This window comes from Larus michahellis, chromosome 18 (assembly GCF_964199755.1).
Source record: "Larus michahellis chromosome 18, bLarMic1.1, whole genome shotgun sequence".
NCBI lineage: Eukaryota > Metazoa > Chordata > Aves > Charadriiformes > Laridae > Larus > Larus michahellis.
Genome location: NC_133913.1, coordinates 3,913,871 through 3,933,740, shown reverse-complemented (window position 1 = coordinate 3,933,740; position 19,870 = coordinate 3,913,871). Strand labels below are relative to the sequence as shown.

Sequence of the window (19,870 nt, the reverse complement as noted above, 5' to 3'; positions counted from 1 at the left end):
CTGTGCTGGTGCTGTTGCCCACACATATGGGCTCAGGGTTGGGGGACAAAGGTTTTTTGGGTGCCCACATCGGCCGGTGCAGGAGGTGGGTGGTAGGGCAGGGTGGGAAGCTGTGATTTTCCCATTTTTTGGAGGAGGTTTAATAGACATCAGAGTATTGCAGGCTCCTAAATTCCTTTCTTCTTTATTTTGGAAATGGGTCTGCAAACGCCTTAGGGTCCCCAGCCCTGGCAGGAGGACTTGTCCCATGTCCAGGCACCATGCTGTCCCCAGGGGTCACCCCATGGACTCACGCCGAGGGGCTGTGTCGGTGCCCATGCTGCAGTGCCCAGTGGGGTGTCCCTCTCTCCCCAGTCAAGGGCTTTCCCCAAAAAAGCTCTCCCCTTTGTGGCAGGTGTCTGCTGTGTCCCCATGGGGTGGTGGCCCTCAGAAGGGATGATGGGCTCAGCCAACCCAGGGCCTAACCTCAGCCTGGGCACGGCTCCCAGGGCTGGGGCCAGGCCCTGGGGGAAAGGGATTTAGTTAATTAAAACTAAAAAAAAAAAAAAAAGAAAGGAACTCTCAAGCCCACCAACACAGGTCTGGTTTTCATTTTGAAGGAACTTTTCATTACTCATTTGTCGTGAGCCTAATTCGTCCAAGTCCAAAACACTTGGTGTGATGTGATGGGATTTCCTTCACAGCCAGCAGAAACACTCCGTTTCTCCGAAAAATGAGGTTATGCTGGGAGGGGGGTCACTTTGGCAAGAGGCAGCGGGAGATGGACCTTGGCTGCCCCCCAAGTGAGTGTTTTCCCTGCCGTGCTCGCCCTCGTGCCTCGCGGCGGGTGGCCGGGGCGCTGCCCAGGGGTGATCGCCGCTTGATGCCGGCGTGGGGGGGGATGTCCTGCCAAGCGCCATGGTCCGGTTGAGCTGGATCCCCCCTGCACCGAGCCAGGAGGGAACCAGGACCCTGCAGGCTTGGAGCTGCCTCCCACCCACCCCGTCCACCCCAGCCTTTCTCCTCCTTTCTCTTTTTTTCTGCCTTCCCCTTGATTCCACTCCATCTCCTTCCCTCCCTGCTGTCCCAGCCCCTTCCCCTTCCCTCCCGGCGTGGCCAGGCGCCAAAGGGACTGTGCACCCCAAGGCAGTGCTCGCTCCCCGCTCCTTCCCGCAAGCCCGGGAGCTGCCGAAGGGAGAGCAAAATGCTCCGGTCTTATCTGCGAGGGGAGGCAGGCTCGGTGGGCAGGGTTTGCGCGAAGGCTGCTGGCTTATAAGCAGCCGGCAGCGAAGGCAAAGCTATCTCGCAAGGCACCGAACGGGTTCACCCCCCCGCCACACTCCTTCTCCTGCCACGATGCCCCCAGCGCTGGGGCTGCTGCTGGGGCTGAGCCTGGTGGGTGCCCTTCAGCACGGCTTCGAGCCCCCCGAGTATGACCCCACCGAGGAAGGGGCCGTCCTCTTCGCCAGCGCCTACAACAGCACGGCCGAGCAAGTCCTCTTCAAGAGCGTCTCGGCCAGCTGGGATTACTACACCAACCTGACGGCCGAAAACGCTGCTCTGCAGGTGTGTGCCGGGACGGGGGCGACACCACCTCGGGGGTGTCCCCAGCACCGGGGACCGGGGGGGGGGCTGGGGCATGGTGGGGACACTTGGCGCGGCCCCCTTCCTCCCCGTGGGCTCCTGTCTCAGCACCCCAGGGTGGCAAAGCAGGGCTAGGACTTGTAGCCTGGGAACCGCAGCGTTTTGCCCCAAATTGGCCCTCGGAGAGGCTGTGCCCCAGAGTGACAGCCCTGGTCCCGCACCAGAGTCTGGGTTATTTTTAGAGGTGGTTCCCTCCTCCCAGCACCTTCCACTTTCCTTCCCCCCCTTCCCGGACTGGGGTCAGGTGTCAAGTGTCCCTGTCCCTGCCCAGTGCCACCACGTCCTGGTGCCGTGCCATGACAGAGCCCCACCGCACCCCACTGCTGGGGGATTTTTGGTTTGGGGCAGACACTGGCAGCCCCAGGTGTGCACAGGCAACAGGGTGGCATCGGGACCGAGTCTGCCACCCCATGTCCCTGTGTCCCCAGCTCACAGGGACGAAGCCAGGTTTGGGGAAGCTCTCCAGGCTATGGGGAACTTGCCCTCAGCCCAGCGACGTGCGGGCAGAGCCCCTGCGGGGAGCGATGCCGTGTGCGTCCCACAGGCGTGTGCGTGTTTGGCCCGGGGCGGGGGAGCTGCACATCTTTCGGTTGGGTTTAGCGGGGCAGGGATTTCACGCAGCCCGGGGGCTGCTCTTGGTTGGGCCGGGGCATCGCGGTGCCCGGGGGGGCTGCGGAGGTTTCCCCGGCTCTTGCCGTGCCCAGGGAGCTGCTGGCTGTCCCATCGCGGGGGGCACGGCCATGGCGCTCGGGGATATACCTGCCACCACATAGAGCTAGTGGTGTCCGGGGGGTCAGTGCAGCCCATACGTTACCAAGGTGCGTTCAGGGACACCGATACCACCCCCACATCCCGAGGGCTGCCATATAGCCTCAAACCCCTCCGGATCCCATGGGGAGGGGGGGGCACAACGTGCCCCGCAGCAGGAAGAAAACGCATCTTCCTGCCCGGGGGGAAGACCGCTGCCAGGTCCGGCCGCTGCCAGCTTGGCAGGACACCCAAGAGCACCCAAGTGCCCCTTCAGCCTTTTTTCGGCGAGCTGACGTGATGTCTGGGCAGGCGCCCAGCGTCTGCTGCAGATGTTGTGGTGGGGCCGTGGAGCTTGGGGCAGAGTAGGAGCATCCCGGCCGTGCTGAGTCCAAGGTTAGGGCCAGGAAAGCACCTTGCATGAACTTTTCTCAGGAGGCATTATCACGCCAGCTTTTACCCTTTCCTGGGTTAATGAATGCCCGAGGATCACAGCCAGGTGCTCCCTGCCATGTCAAGTCTTCCAAGCCCAGCAAGAGGAGGGGATCCTGCCCCTGAGATCAGCCCACCGACGGGGCAGCGGGGAGGCCTGCGGTGGGACAGGGAGGCACTGAGTACTAAAGGGTTAACAGCTGGCCAGCACGACCCAAAAAGCTGAATTTGGGGGATCTAGGGAAGCCTTGGGCCAGGCAAACACCACATGTGTCCATAACACAGGAGGGACTGAGCCCACCACGGTGTGGGCCCCTCCAGGACCTGCCGTGAAAGGTGGCCCCAGGACAAAGTGACACGTAGAGCAGGAGGCTGAAGGCAGGGCAGCAGCCCCTGGCCATGCAGGGACGGACAGAGGGACGCTGGAATGACAGAGAGGGAGCTCGGCCGCGGAAGAGTGAGATGTACGATCTCCTGCAAGCCGGGGCTCGGGCAAGAGGCTGGGGACGGTGTTTGGTGGTCAGGGGCTGCTCATGGCCGTGGGATTTCTCCACGTCCCCGAGGCAGAGCAGCCCCAGCACCCCGGGCCCCATCCTGCACTGTTGAGTCTTCACTGCGCGTCCAGGAGCAGGGAGGGACTGGGGTGGGGGGCTTTGGTAGGGAGCCTTGGGGGCTGCGGGCATCCAGGGGCCTCTGAGCACCCCAGAGGGACACCCCCACAGAGATTGCTCCCAGCTGCAGGGGCGGCGGGCCAGGGCCGGTGGGCACGGCTGCAGCGAGGGGGTCTCAGGCAGCACCGCTGGCCTCGGCTCGCTCCGCCGGAGCTGTCAGGAGAGTTTAGGGTACAGTTCGCCTGACCAAACACAGGCGCTCGCTCAAGGAGAAGACGAAACACAGCTGGACTCCGCTTCCTACAGCTCCCCCGGCTCCGCAGCGGGGTCTGGGAAGGGGTGAAGATATCCCTCATTCGGTGGGGATGATGCAAGAGCATCTTGCCGCAGTGCCGGGTGTCCGTGAGGCTGGCACATGCCGGCATGTCAGGGGAGTCAGGGCCGGTTGGTACCCAGAGTGATGCTGTGAGTGCTGGGATGTCTGAGGGAGGTGATGGGTGCCGGGCGGTGGGCAGCCAGGGGCACACACAGCACTTTTGTCACCCCCACCGCCGTGTCCCCTGGCCATGTGGTTGCCCGCCCCGGGCAGCCTCCAGCCCTGCCGCACCGTAACTCCCTTCCCTCCCCACTGCCAGCCGAGGGAATGTGAAGATTAAAATAAAACAAACCAGGCTTGTTGGAGCCGGGCTAAAAATGTCACGAATAACAACTAATGAGCTCCATAAATCACGCTGGGACGGCACACGGTCAGCCTACAGGCGCGCTGCACCACCTCACTCCTTCCCGTGCATCACCCGGGCTGGGACCCTCCTGAAACATCAGCGTTTCCCGAAAATACAGCTGACACCAGCCAGGCTGGGATGCGACCGCCTGCAATACACCCCGTCCCAAAATCATGGCCAGAGGCTGCAGCTCCAGCTGCCTAAATAACCCCCCGCAGCGCAGGCAGCTCCCTGCCGTCCCACGGCCCTGGGAAGGGAGGTCGGGGCTGGCAAGAGATGGGTGATGGTGAGAGACCCAAAATTGGTGGAAAAGGGTTCCCCTCTGCAAGGTGAAACCCAGATATGGCACTTAGAGGGCATGGGCTGCAGATAGCCAAAGGAGAAATGTCTAGATCTAGCAAGGAGGTATAGGAAGGAGAAAAGTGACCGTGGCATCTTCTTTTGGCCTTCTGCAAAGGTGAGGAACAGCAGGAATAGGAATAAAATGAAGCCAGACCTCAGAAATCCTTCTGAGCTGGGGTCTGGCAGCTGCCAGAGACAGCCCAGGAGCACATAGACACCCTGCCCACGTCGGGTGGACACCCCCCTGTCCCCACATCTCCACCCCATCCAGGCCACAATACCCTGGAGCCACCTCCAAAACATCCTCAAAGGCCACCTCGGCGAGTGCTTGCCGGGAGCGCTGCGGCTGAGCAGGGGCTGCAGACATTGCCGCGTCGGCTGGAGGCTGATGTCTCTATCTATGAATGTCACAGACGGGGGACAGCCCTGCCTGGCACCTCGTCTCCTGTCCCCTCTGGCTCTCACAAACCCTCGTAGCTCTGAACCCAGCCCCCAAACCATCGCCTGGGTGGTGGCATGTCCCAGGGCTGGTCCTCAGTCCCTGTGTCTCCTCTCACCGCGGCAGGTCGAGGCGTCGCTGGAGGAGCAGAACTTCACGGAGCTGTGGGGGAAGAAAGCCAAGCAGATCTACGGCAACATCTGGAGCAACTTCAGTGACCCGCTGCTGAGGAAAATCATCGGCTCCATCCAGACCCTGGGACCCTCCAACCTGCCCCTGGAGAAGAGAGAGCAGGTAGGAGAGGTGCCAGCGAAGCCCTGGGCACTGCTGGGGTGCTGCGAAACCCCTTAAAGGGATTTTCCCCAAGCCCCCAGATTCTGTTGCCGGCCCGTTGCCCCTCCATTGCATTTTGGAGATCCTCCCCAGTCTCTGCACAGGGAAGACAGTGATGGAGGGGGAAGATGGGGTGCTATCTCCGGGGGAAGTGGGGTGCCTGCTGCCCCCATTATCCACCCCTAACCTCGTCTTGGAGCTATCCCAGTGGGAACCGGAGATTTCCTGCTTACACAGAGTGGCCTTGGGCGTCACCTGGAGTCAAGCCAGCTGTGCCCATGGCCGGGGGCCAGCTGGCTCAACCCCCTTCACCTGGTGCTCCTTGGGGACGCAGCCCGCTGAAAAGAAGGGCTGCTGCAGCCACCCAGCTCCTGAGCCCTCCCTGCGAGCCCAGAAATGCTGTGCCTTGGTGACACAGGTCGGCACTAGGGACACCAGGACGTCCTGAGCCTTCCCCATCACATTCCTGAGCTTTCAGGGTCACGTACCTAAACGTGACGTAATTTCGATTTCCGTCCATGAAAATGTTGCCCAGGCTGAGGTTGGCAGCCACTTGCTCTGCAGGAATGCAGGGACGCTGGCACTGCTGTCCCCTCCCGCCTGGTCCGCGGCTCCCTGACAGCCCTCCCCACCGAAACCCTGGCAAAGCCAGTGATACAATCCTTTCCGGAGAAGCGTCTGTCCCAGTTCCTTCCAGGAAACCCATCCCTACCCTCTCCAAGATAACAGACAGCATCATGTCTCCTCCCTGCACATCAGCCATGTCTCACCCATCCCCGGGCAGCTCCATCCCGCAGCCACCACCATCCCCTGTCACCATCCCCTCTCGCTATCCCCTCCGCCTGGCCGGAGCAGAGGGATGGGAGCGGAGAGAGGGACGGAGCAGAGGAATTTCCTTCCCTGGGAATGGGCTCCCCGGGCAGGTTCCAGGAAACCTCCTGTTGCTATTGTTTGCTGTTGTTGAAGTTCACAGAAATAAATCCCCCTCCTCCTCCTCCTGCTTTTCTTGGGTTTTTTGTGTTTTGTTTTTTTTTTTTTACCCACTTAGATAAACAGGTCATGCTGCAGCCCTGCTGACAAAGAGTTTTATAAATAGCCCCGCTCGGGGACACTGCGAGCGCTCGCGCCGTGTTTGAGGGGGGCTCAGCGAGTGGCTGTGCATGGGTTTTCTGTCCCAAAGAGACTCCCTGCTCCCACCGTGCGGCGGGTGCAAAAACTCTGGGTGATAACACACTTATCTCACCCGAACCACGCTGTGTAAACACACTGATCCTCCTCCACATCCCTCCGGACACACACACGTGCTCTGGAGCTGGGAATTCTGTCAATCCCTCCTGAAGGGCTGTTCCCATCCACTTCCAGCCCCAACATCTTCTCCTTCCCTGCAGTACAACACCATCCTGAGCAACATGGACAAAATCTACTCCACGGCCAAGGTGTGCCTGCCCAATGGTACCTGCTGGGAGCTGGAGCCAGGTATGGTCCTTGTCCCCCTGCTCCTGCAGGTGCTGAGCACCCTGTGGCCATGAGCTTGTCCTGGTCCCCACATTCCCAGTGGGTTGGGCTTGGTAGGTCTGACCCATGTTCATCAAGGTTGCCCTGGGGCGAGGATGGGTATTTGGGTCTGGGGCAATGGTGGTGGCACCTCTGCAATGTTGCTGTAGGAAGTGACACACTCCCCCCCCTCTCCTGCCTTTCTCTCACGTTCTGCTTGTCCTCTCTGTCCCAGACATCTCAGACATCATGGCCACCTCCCGCAGCTACAAGAAGCTGCTCTATGCCTGGGAGGGGTGGCACAACGCCGCGGGCAACCCACTGCGCGCCAAGTACGAGGAGTTTGTGAAGCTGAGCAATGAGGCCTATCAGATGGATGGTACGAGCAGAGTTGGGGGAGGCAATGGGTGGTCAGGCATCAGGGGTGGGATTTGGAGCCAGGACAATGGGGTGCCCTGTTGCTCTCCCCATCCCACATGCCGCTGGGCATCCAACTTCCATTTCCACTTTGGGGAAGGGGCAACAATTCTACCACTGCCCCTGGTCCCATCTCTGGGGGCTGGGGGGGGGCAGCCCCTGAGGGGCCAGTGCCGTGGCTGATCTTTGCCTCCCTGGCAGGATTCGAGGACACGGGGAGCTACTGGCGCTCCTGGTATGACTCACCCTCCTTCGAGGATGACCTGGAGCATCTCTACAACCAGCTGGAGCCACTCTACCTCAACCTGCACGCCTTTGTCCGGAGGAAGCTGTACGATCGCTATGGCCCCAAATACATCAACCTGAAGGGTCCCATCCCTGCTCACCTCCTGGGTAAGAGGAAAGACACCCCCCAGGCTGTGCCCAGGGATGCTGGAGGGTCCAGAGTAGCACACATAGGGCCATAGTGGGACAGGGAGATCCCAGTTATCAGTGTGTTTCTCTTCCTCACAACCTACCACCAGCTCTGCTCCAGCTGTTTTCTCTTCTCAGGCAACATGTGGGCTCAGCAGTGGAACAACATCTATGACCTGATGACCCCCTACCCCGAGAAGCCCAACCTTGATGTCACGAGCACCATGGTGCAGCAGGTGATGGGCTGAGGGACTCCCTGGTGGCACGAGGGGGACAAAAACTGAGGCGGTGTTGGCCAAGGCTTGCCCATAACATTGACCCCATGGGAGTGGTTTCTCATACCTGCATAAGGGACAGCAGAAAAGCGATGTCCAGGAAGGGAAGGGAGAAAGAAATGACCCTACTCCCTCGCTGGCAATGACCAAAGAGGCAGTGGGTGGGCAAAGAGGAAGGACAGTGTGGTGGGACTGGTGCCAGTCCCTGGGCTGGGGGCTGCGTCTACACCATCACACAACTCTAAGCCCTCCTAGGGCATCAGCCCTGCTCCCCTCTCCTGTCCATGCTGGGCACCAGCACCACTGCTCAGTAGTTCTTAGGAGTGCTCACCCCATTTCTGGGGCCTGGGCTCCCCATTAGGGTGAGCGGGGCAGGACCCCCAGTCCCTTGGAGGGACCCACCCCATCCCCACAGTGCTGGGAGAGCATCAGAGGTGATGTCCAGGGCACAGGCAGCCCCTTCCTCGGCCGTAACCTACTGCCTGTTACCCACCAGGGCTGGAACGCCACCCACATGTTCCGGGTCTCAGAGGAGTTCTTCACCTCCCTGGGGCTGCTGGAGATGCCCCCTGAGTTTTGGGAGAAGTCCATGCTGGAGAAACCAAGAGATGGGCGGGAGGTGGTGTGTCACGCCTCAGCCTGGGACTTCTATAACCGCAAGGACTTCAGGTGCGTGGGGCATGCAGGGGCATGGGCTACAAGGTAAGACCCTCCTCCATCCCCCTTGGTGGTCACCATTTTGGGTACCCCCAGCCTGCCCATGCAGACCAACCTGTTACCTTCTGGGGTAACGTCTTGGGGCACCACACTGCCTTGCCTTCCCCTCCACCCTTCTCCATGGGGTGCTGCCACCACCTCAAGGACCCTGGAGGGTCCTTCCCATCGAGGGGGAGCACAGGCACCCAGGGTCCCTCACCCAGCTCAGGCAACGCTCTGTTTTCACCCATCAGGATTAAGCAGTGCACGACGGTGACCATGGAGCAGCTGTTCACAGTGCATCATGAGATGGGCCATGTCCAGTACTACCTGCAATACAAGGACCAGCCTGTCTCCTTCCGCAGCGGGGCCAACCCTGGCTTCCATGAGGCCATCGGCGATGTCCTGTCCCTGTCTGTCTCCACCCCCAGCCACCTCAAGAAAATCGGTCTCCTCAGCAGTGCCACCGAGGACGCAGGTATGGAAGGCACCCTGGGATGCCGGGTGGCCTGGAGGGCTCAGGCAGTGCCTGTGGCACCAGGAAGGGTTTGGGACGTACCAGGGTGGGCTGCAGTCTGGCAACACAACCCAGAGCAGGCAACACCCCATGGCTGATGTGTGCCTTTCACCCACACTTGGTTCCATGCACAACCCCTTCTTGTCTCCATGGGTCCATGTATGACCCTTCATGGCTCCATCCTCTTCACCCCTGAGGGCAGGAGGAATGCTTTCCAGAGCTTGTCTGTGCCTTTCCCTTCTCTATCAGAGCCCCAAATCTGAAAACAACATCTTTGTGCTTGATCGGCTTTGACCTTTACAGCATTTCCCTCGCCAAGAAACAACCACCCCAGGAGCTCCCGGTGTAGCTCTGCGGAGGTGGCACTGAGCACTTACGTGCACAGTCACAAGGACAGTCAGCGGGTGACGTTTCTGCCTGCCAGCCGGCACAGCAGAGGAGGACTTGTCACTGCAGGGCACTGCCCAGCTGGGCAAGAGTCTCTCCCCCCACCCAATGTCTCTCAGCCGACAAGTCAAAGCCGATGGCAGCAAAGGAAACCAAGCGTTTGCAGATTCCTGCCGCAGGCAGCTGCTTTGCGGAGGAGGGACAGTCCTGGGATCCTCCTGTCTTGTCATTAAATACATTTCATGACGGGGAAGCCATCGCAGCAGCCAAGAGCACTGGGCCGATGCTGCATAAACACCATGGAGCAGATGGTCCCTGCCTCAAGGCATCGCTGCCCAACTATCCAGCCCTTGGCAGCCATGCCACCATAGCGATGGCAGCCAATGGCCCCGCAGGGCAGTGATACCAACCCCTCTCTGACCCCACAGCTTCAGCTGGGTCTCCAGCAGGTCCTTCTCCAACCTTCCTTCCATGGATTTCCTCAAGGCAATGGGGAAAGCAAATGTCACCGTCCCTTGTGCTCCCCATGATATGGTGGTGACTGTCCTAGAGTTGACTCTGGTTCTGGGTCTAAACCATGAGAGCCTTTGCAGTGGTGAGACAGTCCTGCAGATCAAATCCCTTTCACCTCGAGGTCCCGGGGTGAATGTGTGATGAGGGACCCGTTAGAGTTACACTCACCAAAGACCTTCTCACTCAGAGTCAGGCTGAAGGCAAGGGGACACCACGCTTGTCACTCCCATTGTCCCCATTTAGTAAAAGGGCATGTGTTGCCCCAAACAGGACTTGTATCTAGAGAAACCTCCTGTGTCCTACACAGCCTTCTCCAGGGAGTAAAATTATATGTCGAAATGCTGTCCTCATTTCTCATCCAGATCTGCTCACTCTTTGCCCACAAAAAGTCTAGTGGCCATAGTGCTGTCCAGCCAACCACCTTCCCAAACTGGTTCAGGCTCTTTTTCATGCAGAGAGCAACATCAACTACCTGCTGAAGATGGCCTTGGAGAAGATTGCCTTTCTGCCCTTTGGCTACCTCATCGATCAGTGGCGCTGGAATGTATTCAATGGCCGCACACCCCCAAGCCGTTACAACTACGACTGGTGGTATCTGAGGTAGAGGAGGGTCAGCAGGGGTGGATGGGGTGTGGAAGCTGGGGTGTGCAAGGAAGGAAGGCAGGAAAGAAGAAAGTAAGGAAAAAAGGAAAAAGTAGCTATGGAGATGGCTGGAGAACAATGGATAGATGAGTGGGCGGATGGATGGACAGATGGATGGATGGATGGATGGATGGATGGATGGATGGATGGAAATACATGGAAGCATGCTCTAATTGTGCAGATTTCTTCAGCACTGTGCCTTCCCTTCCCATTCCCTGCCTTGATTCTTCTCATCCCTTATTTCCATGCTCATGCTCTTGTTCTCTGTTGTTTGCAGAACCAAATACCAGGGTATCTGTGCTCCGGTTTCAAGGAACGAAAGCAACTTTGACCCTGGAGCAAAGTACCACATCCCTGGGAACACCCCTTACATCAGGTAAAAGAGATGCTGTCAAGGGGACAGAGGTTTGGGGACCTGGGGGAGTGGGATTCAGCTCTGTGGTCAGGGACTGGGGTGCGTTTCTCCTGCTCAAGACGCAGAGACCATCCAATGCTTGGGACAACAAATGGTGGGGAGCTGACATGTGGGCTGGGTGCCTTCCCCCACTCCCTGGGACTTGTCTGCTTCCCTTTGTCCCCAGTGCTCACCTTCATGGACTTCCTTGGCAGGTACTTTGTGAGCTTCATCCTCCAGTTCCAGTTTCACAAGGCCCTGTGCCAGGCAGCCAACCACAGTGGTCCCCTGCACACCTGTGACATCTACATGTCCAAAGAAGCTGGAGCCAAACTCAGGTGGGGACAGAGGAGGGTCGGGACAATAACCATGGGCACATGTGTGCGTGGAAGCTGGTGGTGTGCAAAGGAAGGAAAGAAGAAAGGAAGGAAGGAAAAGTGTCTGTGGAGATGGCTGGAGAAATAGCTTTGCAGAGGGATGGATGGATGGATGGATGGAAATACATGGAAGCACTGGGGTGGGGTGAGTGGTCCTCACCAGAGTACTGCTACTGTCCCTGTCATGAGCTCCCACCCAGACAAGAGGTCACTAAAGCACATTTGGTTCCTATCGACTCCCTGGACGTAACAAATGCATGAGTATGTGATGGGCAGTCCTCAGTCCCCACATGCAGGACAGAGAGGGGCTTCAGAGGCAGTTCCCAGGCTCATGTCCCACTCAGAAATAGCATCTTCAACCCTCGCGGCACTGAGATACCATCACCACTTTTCTCCCATCCATCCCCTGGCCTCATGCTGGCTCTTGCTGTCCCATTTCTCTGCAGGGAAGTGTTGAAAGCTGGATCTTCCAAGTCATGGCAGGAAGTCCTGTTCAACCTCACTGGCACGGATAAGATGGACGCTGGGGCCCTCCTGGAATACTTCAGCCCTGTCACCAAGTGGCTTCAGGAGCAGAACAGCAAAACCAATGAGGTGCTTGGCTGGCCTGAGTTTGACTGGCATCCCCCTATTCCTGAAGGCTACCCTGAAGGCATTGGTAAGGCTGAAGCTCCATCCTGGCTCTGGGGAGGGGGAGGAAGAGGTGTCCCGAGGGACGTCACTACCCCTCAGGCAGGACAGTGCTGAGGGAGGTCTCAGCTATGGGTGGGGGAGGTACCCGTGCCAGAAAAGAGAAATAACCAGGTCCATGTGGAGTCCCACAGGGTGTTGCTTCCCAGGGAGCAGGTGCCATTAGCCAGTCCCATGACGTACCATTTTCTGAAGTTGTGGCCTTGCCGCTGTAGTAATGTCATCAGTCATGGTGTGACAGGTCATTTGTTTTCAGCTGCATCCTTTCTGCCCAACTGGGAGGCTGTAGGGAATGTAGTACGTCCTGTTATCCCACACCCCGTCCAATGGGACATCCCCCAGCAGCATCCCTCTGCCCCCATTTCTTGGGTCAACCTGCTCCCAAGTTGTGCCAAGTTGTGGACCTGCAGTTCTGGGAAAACTCAACCATGGCTTTGCCATGGGGTAGTGCTCTTGCAAAGAGAAGGACTCTCCTGACTCACCTTCTCTTCCTCCATTTAACTCTGCCTCTAGACAAAATAGCAGACGAAGCACAAGCTAAAGAGTTCTTGTCTGAGTACAACAGCACGGCCGAGGTAGTGTGGAATGCTTACACCGAGGCATCCTGGGCCTACAACACCAACATCACTGACCACAACAAGGAGATCATGGTATGGGAACAACCCTGAGCCTGTGCGGGGAGAGGCAACAGCCAAGGCAGGTGGCTGGTACCCAGGGCAGGTTTCAGATGAACTCTGAAAACCAGGGCAGCCTCTGCCCTTAGCCAAGGGGTATGTTCTCACTCAGGAGGTGCTTTTTCCATGAAAAACCTCATCATGCCACAAGGTACCCACAGGGGTGGCTGTGGGCAGGTTGCCAGTCATGGCATGCCATGCAATGTTTCTGGTGATGGCCTGTGTCTCAGAGATCTCCTTCAAGTAACTCTTCTCTTGTACCTTCCTGCCCTTGCAGCTGGAGAAGAACTTGGCTATGTCCAAGCACACCCTTGAGTACGGCATGAGGGCCAGGCAGTTCGACACCTCCGACTTCCAGGACCAAACTGTCACACGCATCCTCAAGAAGCTGAGTGTCATTGAGAGGGCAGCCCTGCCTGAGAATGAGCTGAAGGAGGTGAGCTGCAAGGGGACAGAGCAGGACGGGCTGTGCCTTGCCACTACCTTTTGTGGAGACACCGGCTTCTCCCAGCTTCTGGGAAATGCCACTGGGTAGCCACCCCTTGCCCTTGAACAAGGTGATAGTTTGGTACCTTCTACACAAAGCTGTGATCCTTGTCTCCAGGATTTCCCACCCAAAGGTTGCCTATCCCAGGCTGCAGTGGGGCCTGGCAGGCTCAGTGGCAATGGCACAATCCTTGCTGGTCCTAGACCCTCCTGTATTGACTCCACTTCACCTGCGTTCGGGGTCACACTGAGCCTTGGAAAGTGTGGAAAAGCGCGGTGTGGAAAACTGGGGGGAAAACACCTGGGGACATCTTAATGGGCTGTGACGTTCTCCAAGAGCAGAAGCAAGGACAGTCAACTCACATGATCTGATTTTCTTTGCAGTACAACACCCTCCTCTCAGATATGGAGACCACGTACAGCGTAGCCAAGGTCTGCAAAGAGAACAAAGTCTGTCTCCCCCTGGATCCTGGTAAGATCTGGCAGGGTGTTCAGCGAGTCATCTGCAAGAGGCCCAGAAAGGAGATATTTTTTTAATAGGGGCATGGAGAAAGGTCACGAAGGGGCCTTCCCACCTTCTCTGTGATGGCCTCCGAGCAGCATGGCGGGTCTAGCACCATTGCATCAGTTCAGCCCATCCAACAGCATCGCTTTGGCTTCATTGCTCTCTCTTCAGACCTCACAGACATCATGGCCACCTCACGGGACTATGACGAGCTCCTCTTTGCCTGGAAAGGCTGGCGGGATGCTTCTGGGAAGAAGATCAAGAACAACTACCAGCGATACGTGGTGTTAAGCAACAAGGCAGCCGTGCTCAATGGTCAGTGTCCCACTCCCTTAGAGACCCACCATGGTCTTAGCACCTTGTAAGCAGAGAAGTGGACTGATCGTCCAACTCAGGGACAAAATCTTGAGGGTGTGGAGGTCGCACCAACTACCATGAGATCCACTGTCTCATAGATATGGAGGGACCTGGGGTATCTGAGCAGCAAGACAGACTCTTGCCCAAGAAGAACAATATCTAACAACTTCTACTCTTTCCTTTCCACAGGATACACAGACAACGGGGCCTACTGGAGATCCCTGTATGAGACACCCACCTTTGAGGAAGACCTGGAGAGGTTGTACTTACAGCTGCAGCCCCTGTACCTCAACCTGCATGCCTATGTACGCCGAGCCCTATACAAAAAGTATGGTGCAGAGCACATAAACCTGAAGGGTCCCATCCCTGCTCACCTGTTAGGTAAGGCCTTTGGTAGGCCCTCAAGCAGACCCATGTCTCCCACCAGGTATAGTTTGCTCCAAGTCATGCCAAGAGTTGAGGCTGGTCTCTGTTCAGCTCTGGCCGAAGGGCCGAGGCCCCATGAGATGGCTCTGCAGAAACCAGTCTGCCCCAGGGAAGGGCAACAAACTCAGCATGACTTGACCTTTCATGCATGGATGGGCTCTTGCTTGCATCACCCTTGTGCAGGCAGGGCAGGGACCAGGCAGTGTGATCCACTCTGTGCACGAGCCAAGAGTAACTGGTTGCGTTTGCTCGTCTCTCCTTGTCTGCCTCCTGCCATGCATTGTCCTCCTGTGCTCCCCAGGTAACATGTGGGCCCAGTCATGGTCCAACATTTTCGACCTGGTGATACCTTTCCCGGATGCCACCAAGGTGGATGCCACACCAGCCATGAAACAACAGGTCAGTGCTTTTCCAGGCTGCTCTGGGGAAGCTCCTTGGGACCCAGCACCCTTTGGCCGTTGCCACCATCCATGTTGTCAAATGCTCTGGTACTACCAAAAACCTCCATGGCTCATCTGTATTCTCTCCCCACCTGGATATGCCAAGGGCTGGATCCAGCTCTAGCTGCCCCCAAAAGACCTCCCCTGCCCAGAGGAACAAGGCTGTCCGTGGCCTCCCATCCTCGCCAGCCTCCGGCACCCCTCGCATCCCCCGTTGCCCCTCACCAGATCCTGTCTGCTCTCTCCCCAGGGCTGGACACCCAAGAAGATGTTTGAAGAATCGGACCGTTTCTTTACCTCTCTGGGCCTCATCCCCATGCCACAGGAGTTCTGGGACAAGTCCATGATCGAGAAGCCGGCAGACGGGCGGGAGGTGGTGTGTCATGCCTCAGCCTGGGACTTCTACAACCGCAAGGACTTCAGGTGCCCGTGGGGAGCAAGCGGTGGCCTCAGCTGATGTGGTGCTGGGGCAGATAGCAATGTCTTGGTAGAATAAGAGCACATGTCCTGATGCCACCAGTGTCTGCTGTCCCATGGCTGTGGTGGCCCCACTCTGGCATTGCCACTGGTACCCAGGATGTGGGCATTGCTGGCAGGAACCCACATGATGTATGGAGGGCAATCAATGCCTTCCCTGCTCTGCCATGGAGAACGGAAAAGCAATGAATGGGCAGGGGCAGCAGGAGATGCAGGAGAGAGAGAGAGACCAACACAATGCACCAGCACCAGTCTGGCCTGGCATCGGGTGGGGGGTTGGGGCACATGGAAAGGGAGACCAAAGGGAAAAATAGCTCAAGGGGGTGTGATCATTCCTGGATTTTTCACCCCAGCACTGTCCTCCCTTCTCCCCACATCCCACATGTCCTTGTCCAGGATCAAGCAGTGCACCGTGGTGAACATGGATGACCTGATCACGGTGCACCACGAGATGGGCCACGTCCAGTACTTCCTGCAGTACAAGGACCAGCCCGTCTCATTCCGCGATGGGGCCAATCCTGGCTTCCACGAGGCTGTTGGGGATGTCATGGCCTTGTCTGTCTCCACCCCCAAACACCTGCACAGCATCAAGCTGCTGGACCAAGTCACAGAAAACTTAGGTGAGCTGGCAGGGGAGCAGCACGCAGAAAGGCGGGGTGCTGGGGACAGATGGGAATGCAGAGGCTCAGGATGGGCTGGGCAGGATGCAAGTGGTCAGGGACACGCACAGTGGTTTTGCATGCATGGAGGGGACAGGACGTTGTGGGGACACCCTGCTCAGGTGGAGGGCACCCCATACAGGGTGGAGGGGGTAGCGCAGTACTGCCTTGCTCACACCTTCCCACCCCCAACAGAAAGTGACATTAACTACCTGATGAGCATCGCCCTGGACAAAATTGCCTTCCTGCCCTTCGGGTACCTCATGGACCAGTGGCGCTGGAAGGTGTTTGATGGACGGATCAAGGAGGACGAGTACAACCAGCAGTGGTGGAACCTCAGGTGTGCTTGAATTCTGACCCCTCTTTAGTGCAAGGGCCTTGGCCATTGTCCCACTAAATGTTTCCACCCGTGGCCCAGTTGGCTGCACTGGGCCATGATGTGATACATAACCCCTCACCCTGCCCTCACACCCCACTGCGTCCCCTACAAGCTTACCTCACCTTCTCCTCCCCATGCTGGGCTAACTCTCCTTCTCTGGCCCAGGATGAAGTACCAGGGCTTGTGCCCACCGGCGCCAAGGTCTGAAGATGACTTTGACCCTGGGGCAAAGTTTCACATCCCTGCCAACGTCCCCTACATCAGGTGAGTAAGCAGGGCTGGGGCAGGAGGGACACCACTCGGACGCACCTTGTTTCATGGCTGGTGGGATACCTGGTAGTACCATCCTGAGGGTACTGGAAAGCCCTGAGGACCCTGACAGAGCTTCAGAGGAGAAGGCTGGATTTGGGGGGATTCCTCCCTATCTGAGGAGGATGGGCTCATCCACCCAGGCAGCCATAAAACACTTGTCAAAGGAGAAATGGCATCAGCAGATTGGACCAAGTTGATGCAGGTGGAGCTCCGAAGCCAGCGGTGCTCCTCCAGGCTGGGAGGGTGCAACCAGGGGATGAGAGGGACCACATCCTCCCTTTCACAGGCACTAGTAGGGTCCATTCCCACGTCCTCACCCCTCTCCACCACCCCCAGGTACTTCGTCAGCTTCGTGATCCAGTTCCAGTTCCACCAGGCACTCTGCACAGCAGCCGGGCACACGGGTCCCCTGCACACGTGTGACATCTACCAGTCCAAGGAGGCTGGGAAGATCTTGGGGTAGGTGTGCGGGCAGGGCAGAGCCAAGATATTTATGTCCCCAAGTGCCTTAAAGCCAGCCCCTCAAGACAGGAGGCAAAGCAACCCCTGGTCATCCATTCCCTCCCTGCCCCAGCATGGGATGCTCTGGTCCTTGGCGCTGGGGTGCGGGCAGGGGGGGACGCCGGGCAGGGGCACCTTGGACTGGGCGCTGGGACTGTGATTGCAAAAGCAGCCACTAGATGGTAGCTGGGACCCTGGCAGGTGGAAGGCTCCCTCCCTCCCTCCCTCCTCCTCCTCCGCAGCCCCCTGTTCCTTAGGGAAAACAACCCCCTTGCTTCAAGAAAAGCACCTGCAAAATTAACCCTTTTCACCCAGGAACTGCTCTGCATCAGGCTGGATTCACTGGAGGGCTTTAATCCATGTAAAACCCTCCTTTCCCCCAAGCAAAACCTCCTTCCTCGTGCTCTGGGCTAGCAGCCCTGCGGTGCTGGGGGCACAGAGCGTGCTCAGGGCTGTTGACACCAAGACCCCCAAGCACTGGGGAAAAGGGAAGGGCTGGTGGCCAAGAGGGTGATGGGGAACCCACCGGAGCCGATTTCTCCTGCCACAGGGACGCCCTGAAGCTGGGTTTCAGCAAGCCGTGGCCCGAAGCCATGGAGCTCATCACAGGGCAGCCCAACATGTCAGCTGATGCCCTGATGAACTACTTTGAGCCGCTCATGACATGGCTGGTGAAGGAGAACGAGAAGAACGGGGAGGTCCTGGGCTGGCCCGAGTACAGCTGGACTCCTTACACAGGTATGCAGGGCTCAGCCAAGCACGGCACATCCACGATGGGGCAGAGCTCAGCCCTCACCAGGGCCAGGGTGGGGCATGTGGGAGAGATGGAGCTGTCTTGATGCCCCTTGGCCACCCCAAAAACCACAGGGTGTTTGGGTGCTTCTTGATTTCCCATGGAGCTGCGTCTAAAGGCGACACAGCATCCAAGAGACCAGCAAAGGGAGAACTGGTGACCCAACACGCCCCAGCCTAGAGCCACTGACACCAACCATGTCCCTTATTTCTCCATTTTCTAGCTACTCCATCCCAACCCAGCTCCGATCAAACCAATTTCCTGGGCATGTCCCTGGCCAGCAATCAAGCCACAGCAGGCAGCTGGGTCCTGCTTGCCCTGGCACTTGTCTTCCTGATCACCACCATCTTCTTGGGCGTCAAGTTCTTCTCAGCCAGGAGAAAGGCCTTCAAATCCAGCTCAGAAATGGAACTGAAATAAGGCAGCCATCAGCAGGGGAGCATGGACAGGGTGCAAGCATGGGCATTTGGGCAAATGCCATGGGCACATTTGCCAACAAAGCCATGGGTTCCCACAGCCCAAGGCTGCTTTCTCCAGTCAGGTCGGACTTCTTTTTTCCACTATGCAAGAGCCAAAGCAGAAAAGAGCTATTTATTTGTCAACGTCTGCATCAGAGGAAGAGAAATTCAGGCACCGGCAGGCACGGAGCCATCACGGGCTGCCCCTGCGCCCAGGGCTGGGAGCCAGTCCAGCCTGGGCACCCACCAGCCACCTCTGACCTGCGGGCAAAGCCATAGGGACTTCAAGTGACAGAGGGCAGTTTGGGGAGGGACAAAGCACGTTCCTACCCTTGCTGCCGGGCTGTTTGCTTGCATGGATGAAAAATAAACTCATGTCTTGTCACCCCCGGAGGGCAGCTCGGCTCCTTCTTGCAGGTGGGCTCGGATCTCAATGGAACAGGGCTCTCGAGCAGGAGAGCTGCCACCCCAAGCCAGCGCAACTACAAACCCCTGGGGACCAGCCTGGCTTTGGGGCAACACGCCTGCAGCCCCCAATCTGCCCCATCCCCATCCTGAAAGCTCAGCATCCCCTCGCAGCATCCCCATCCTCCCCTGAACCGCGGCTCCCATCACAGCTGACAGCTTATGGAGCATGTGCCTAAGGAAGGGGCTGAATCAGGGCCAGAAATCCCCAAAGTCCAGGCCTGAAGCATTCAAAGGGGTTTGGGGGGGGTCACCAAGCCCAAGCTGGGACCAGGATGGAGCTCACGGCTGTGGTGGTTCCAGCGCAGGAATGACACGTGTTTATGTAAGCCGGCGGGGGGCTCCAAGGTCAGCGATCGCCTCCCATCCTCCAGCTCCCGATTATCTTGGGATCAGCCATGGTTGAGGCTTCCCCCCCCGCCCCGTCTTTCTTCTGCTTCTGTAAATAAAACTTTGTATTTGTTCTGCAGTGATTAGGTGCAAAACTAATCCCAGGCTGGGGATTATTGCAGCCTTAAAGAGCCGTGATCTGCTGCAGCCCGGAGCAGCGGGGGAAATTAAGGGATCTGGGATGATCCACCCGGCCCCCTCCCATCGGATGGCCTCTGCCCTCAGTCAGGTCTTGCTCAGGGAAACTGAGGCCCGGGAGAGGTTCACCGCACCAAGGAGAGGAGCAGAAGGCAGGTGTCTGCCCACCCACGCTCAGGGTTTTGTTTGCTTTCAGTCCTCCTCCGAGCACAGCGCACCCACGGGGAGGTGAAACCCCCCCCATTCGTCTTTCTGCCGCGATCCCCAGAGCCAGGGAGCAGCCGCCCCGGCCACCCACGCTCACCCCATGTGCTTCCCATGGCCGTATCCTGATGCGCCTGCTTT

At 58.1% G+C, this 19,870-nt stretch overlaps 1 protein-coding gene across 1 annotated transcript; it reads left to right on the top strand.

Moving 5' to 3' along the window:
• The first annotated feature begins 1,093 nt into the window (after positions 1-1,093).
• ACE (angiotensin I converting enzyme) lies at positions 1,094-18,924 on the top strand. Its single transcript, XM_074562030.1, has 25 exons — positions 1,094-1,545; positions 5,043-5,210; positions 6,638-6,725; positions 6,979-7,122; positions 7,362-7,553; positions 7,713-7,810; positions 8,346-8,518; positions 8,800-9,023; positions 10,418-10,562; positions 10,882-10,980; positions 11,214-11,336; positions 11,822-12,033; positions 12,579-12,715; positions 13,017-13,175; positions 13,610-13,697; positions 13,902-14,045; positions 14,277-14,468; positions 14,815-14,912; positions 15,204-15,376; positions 15,827-16,050; positions 16,285-16,429; positions 16,634-16,732; positions 17,117-17,239; positions 17,832-18,019; positions 18,298-18,924. The coding sequence occupies exons 1-25, from the start codon at positions 1,336-1,338 to the stop codon at positions 18,492-18,494; spliced, it is 3,843 nt and encodes a 1,280-aa protein (XP_074418131.1). The 5' UTR covers positions 1,094-1,335; the 3' UTR covers positions 18,495-18,924.
• The last annotated feature ends 946 nt before the right edge of the window (positions 18,925-19,870 follow it).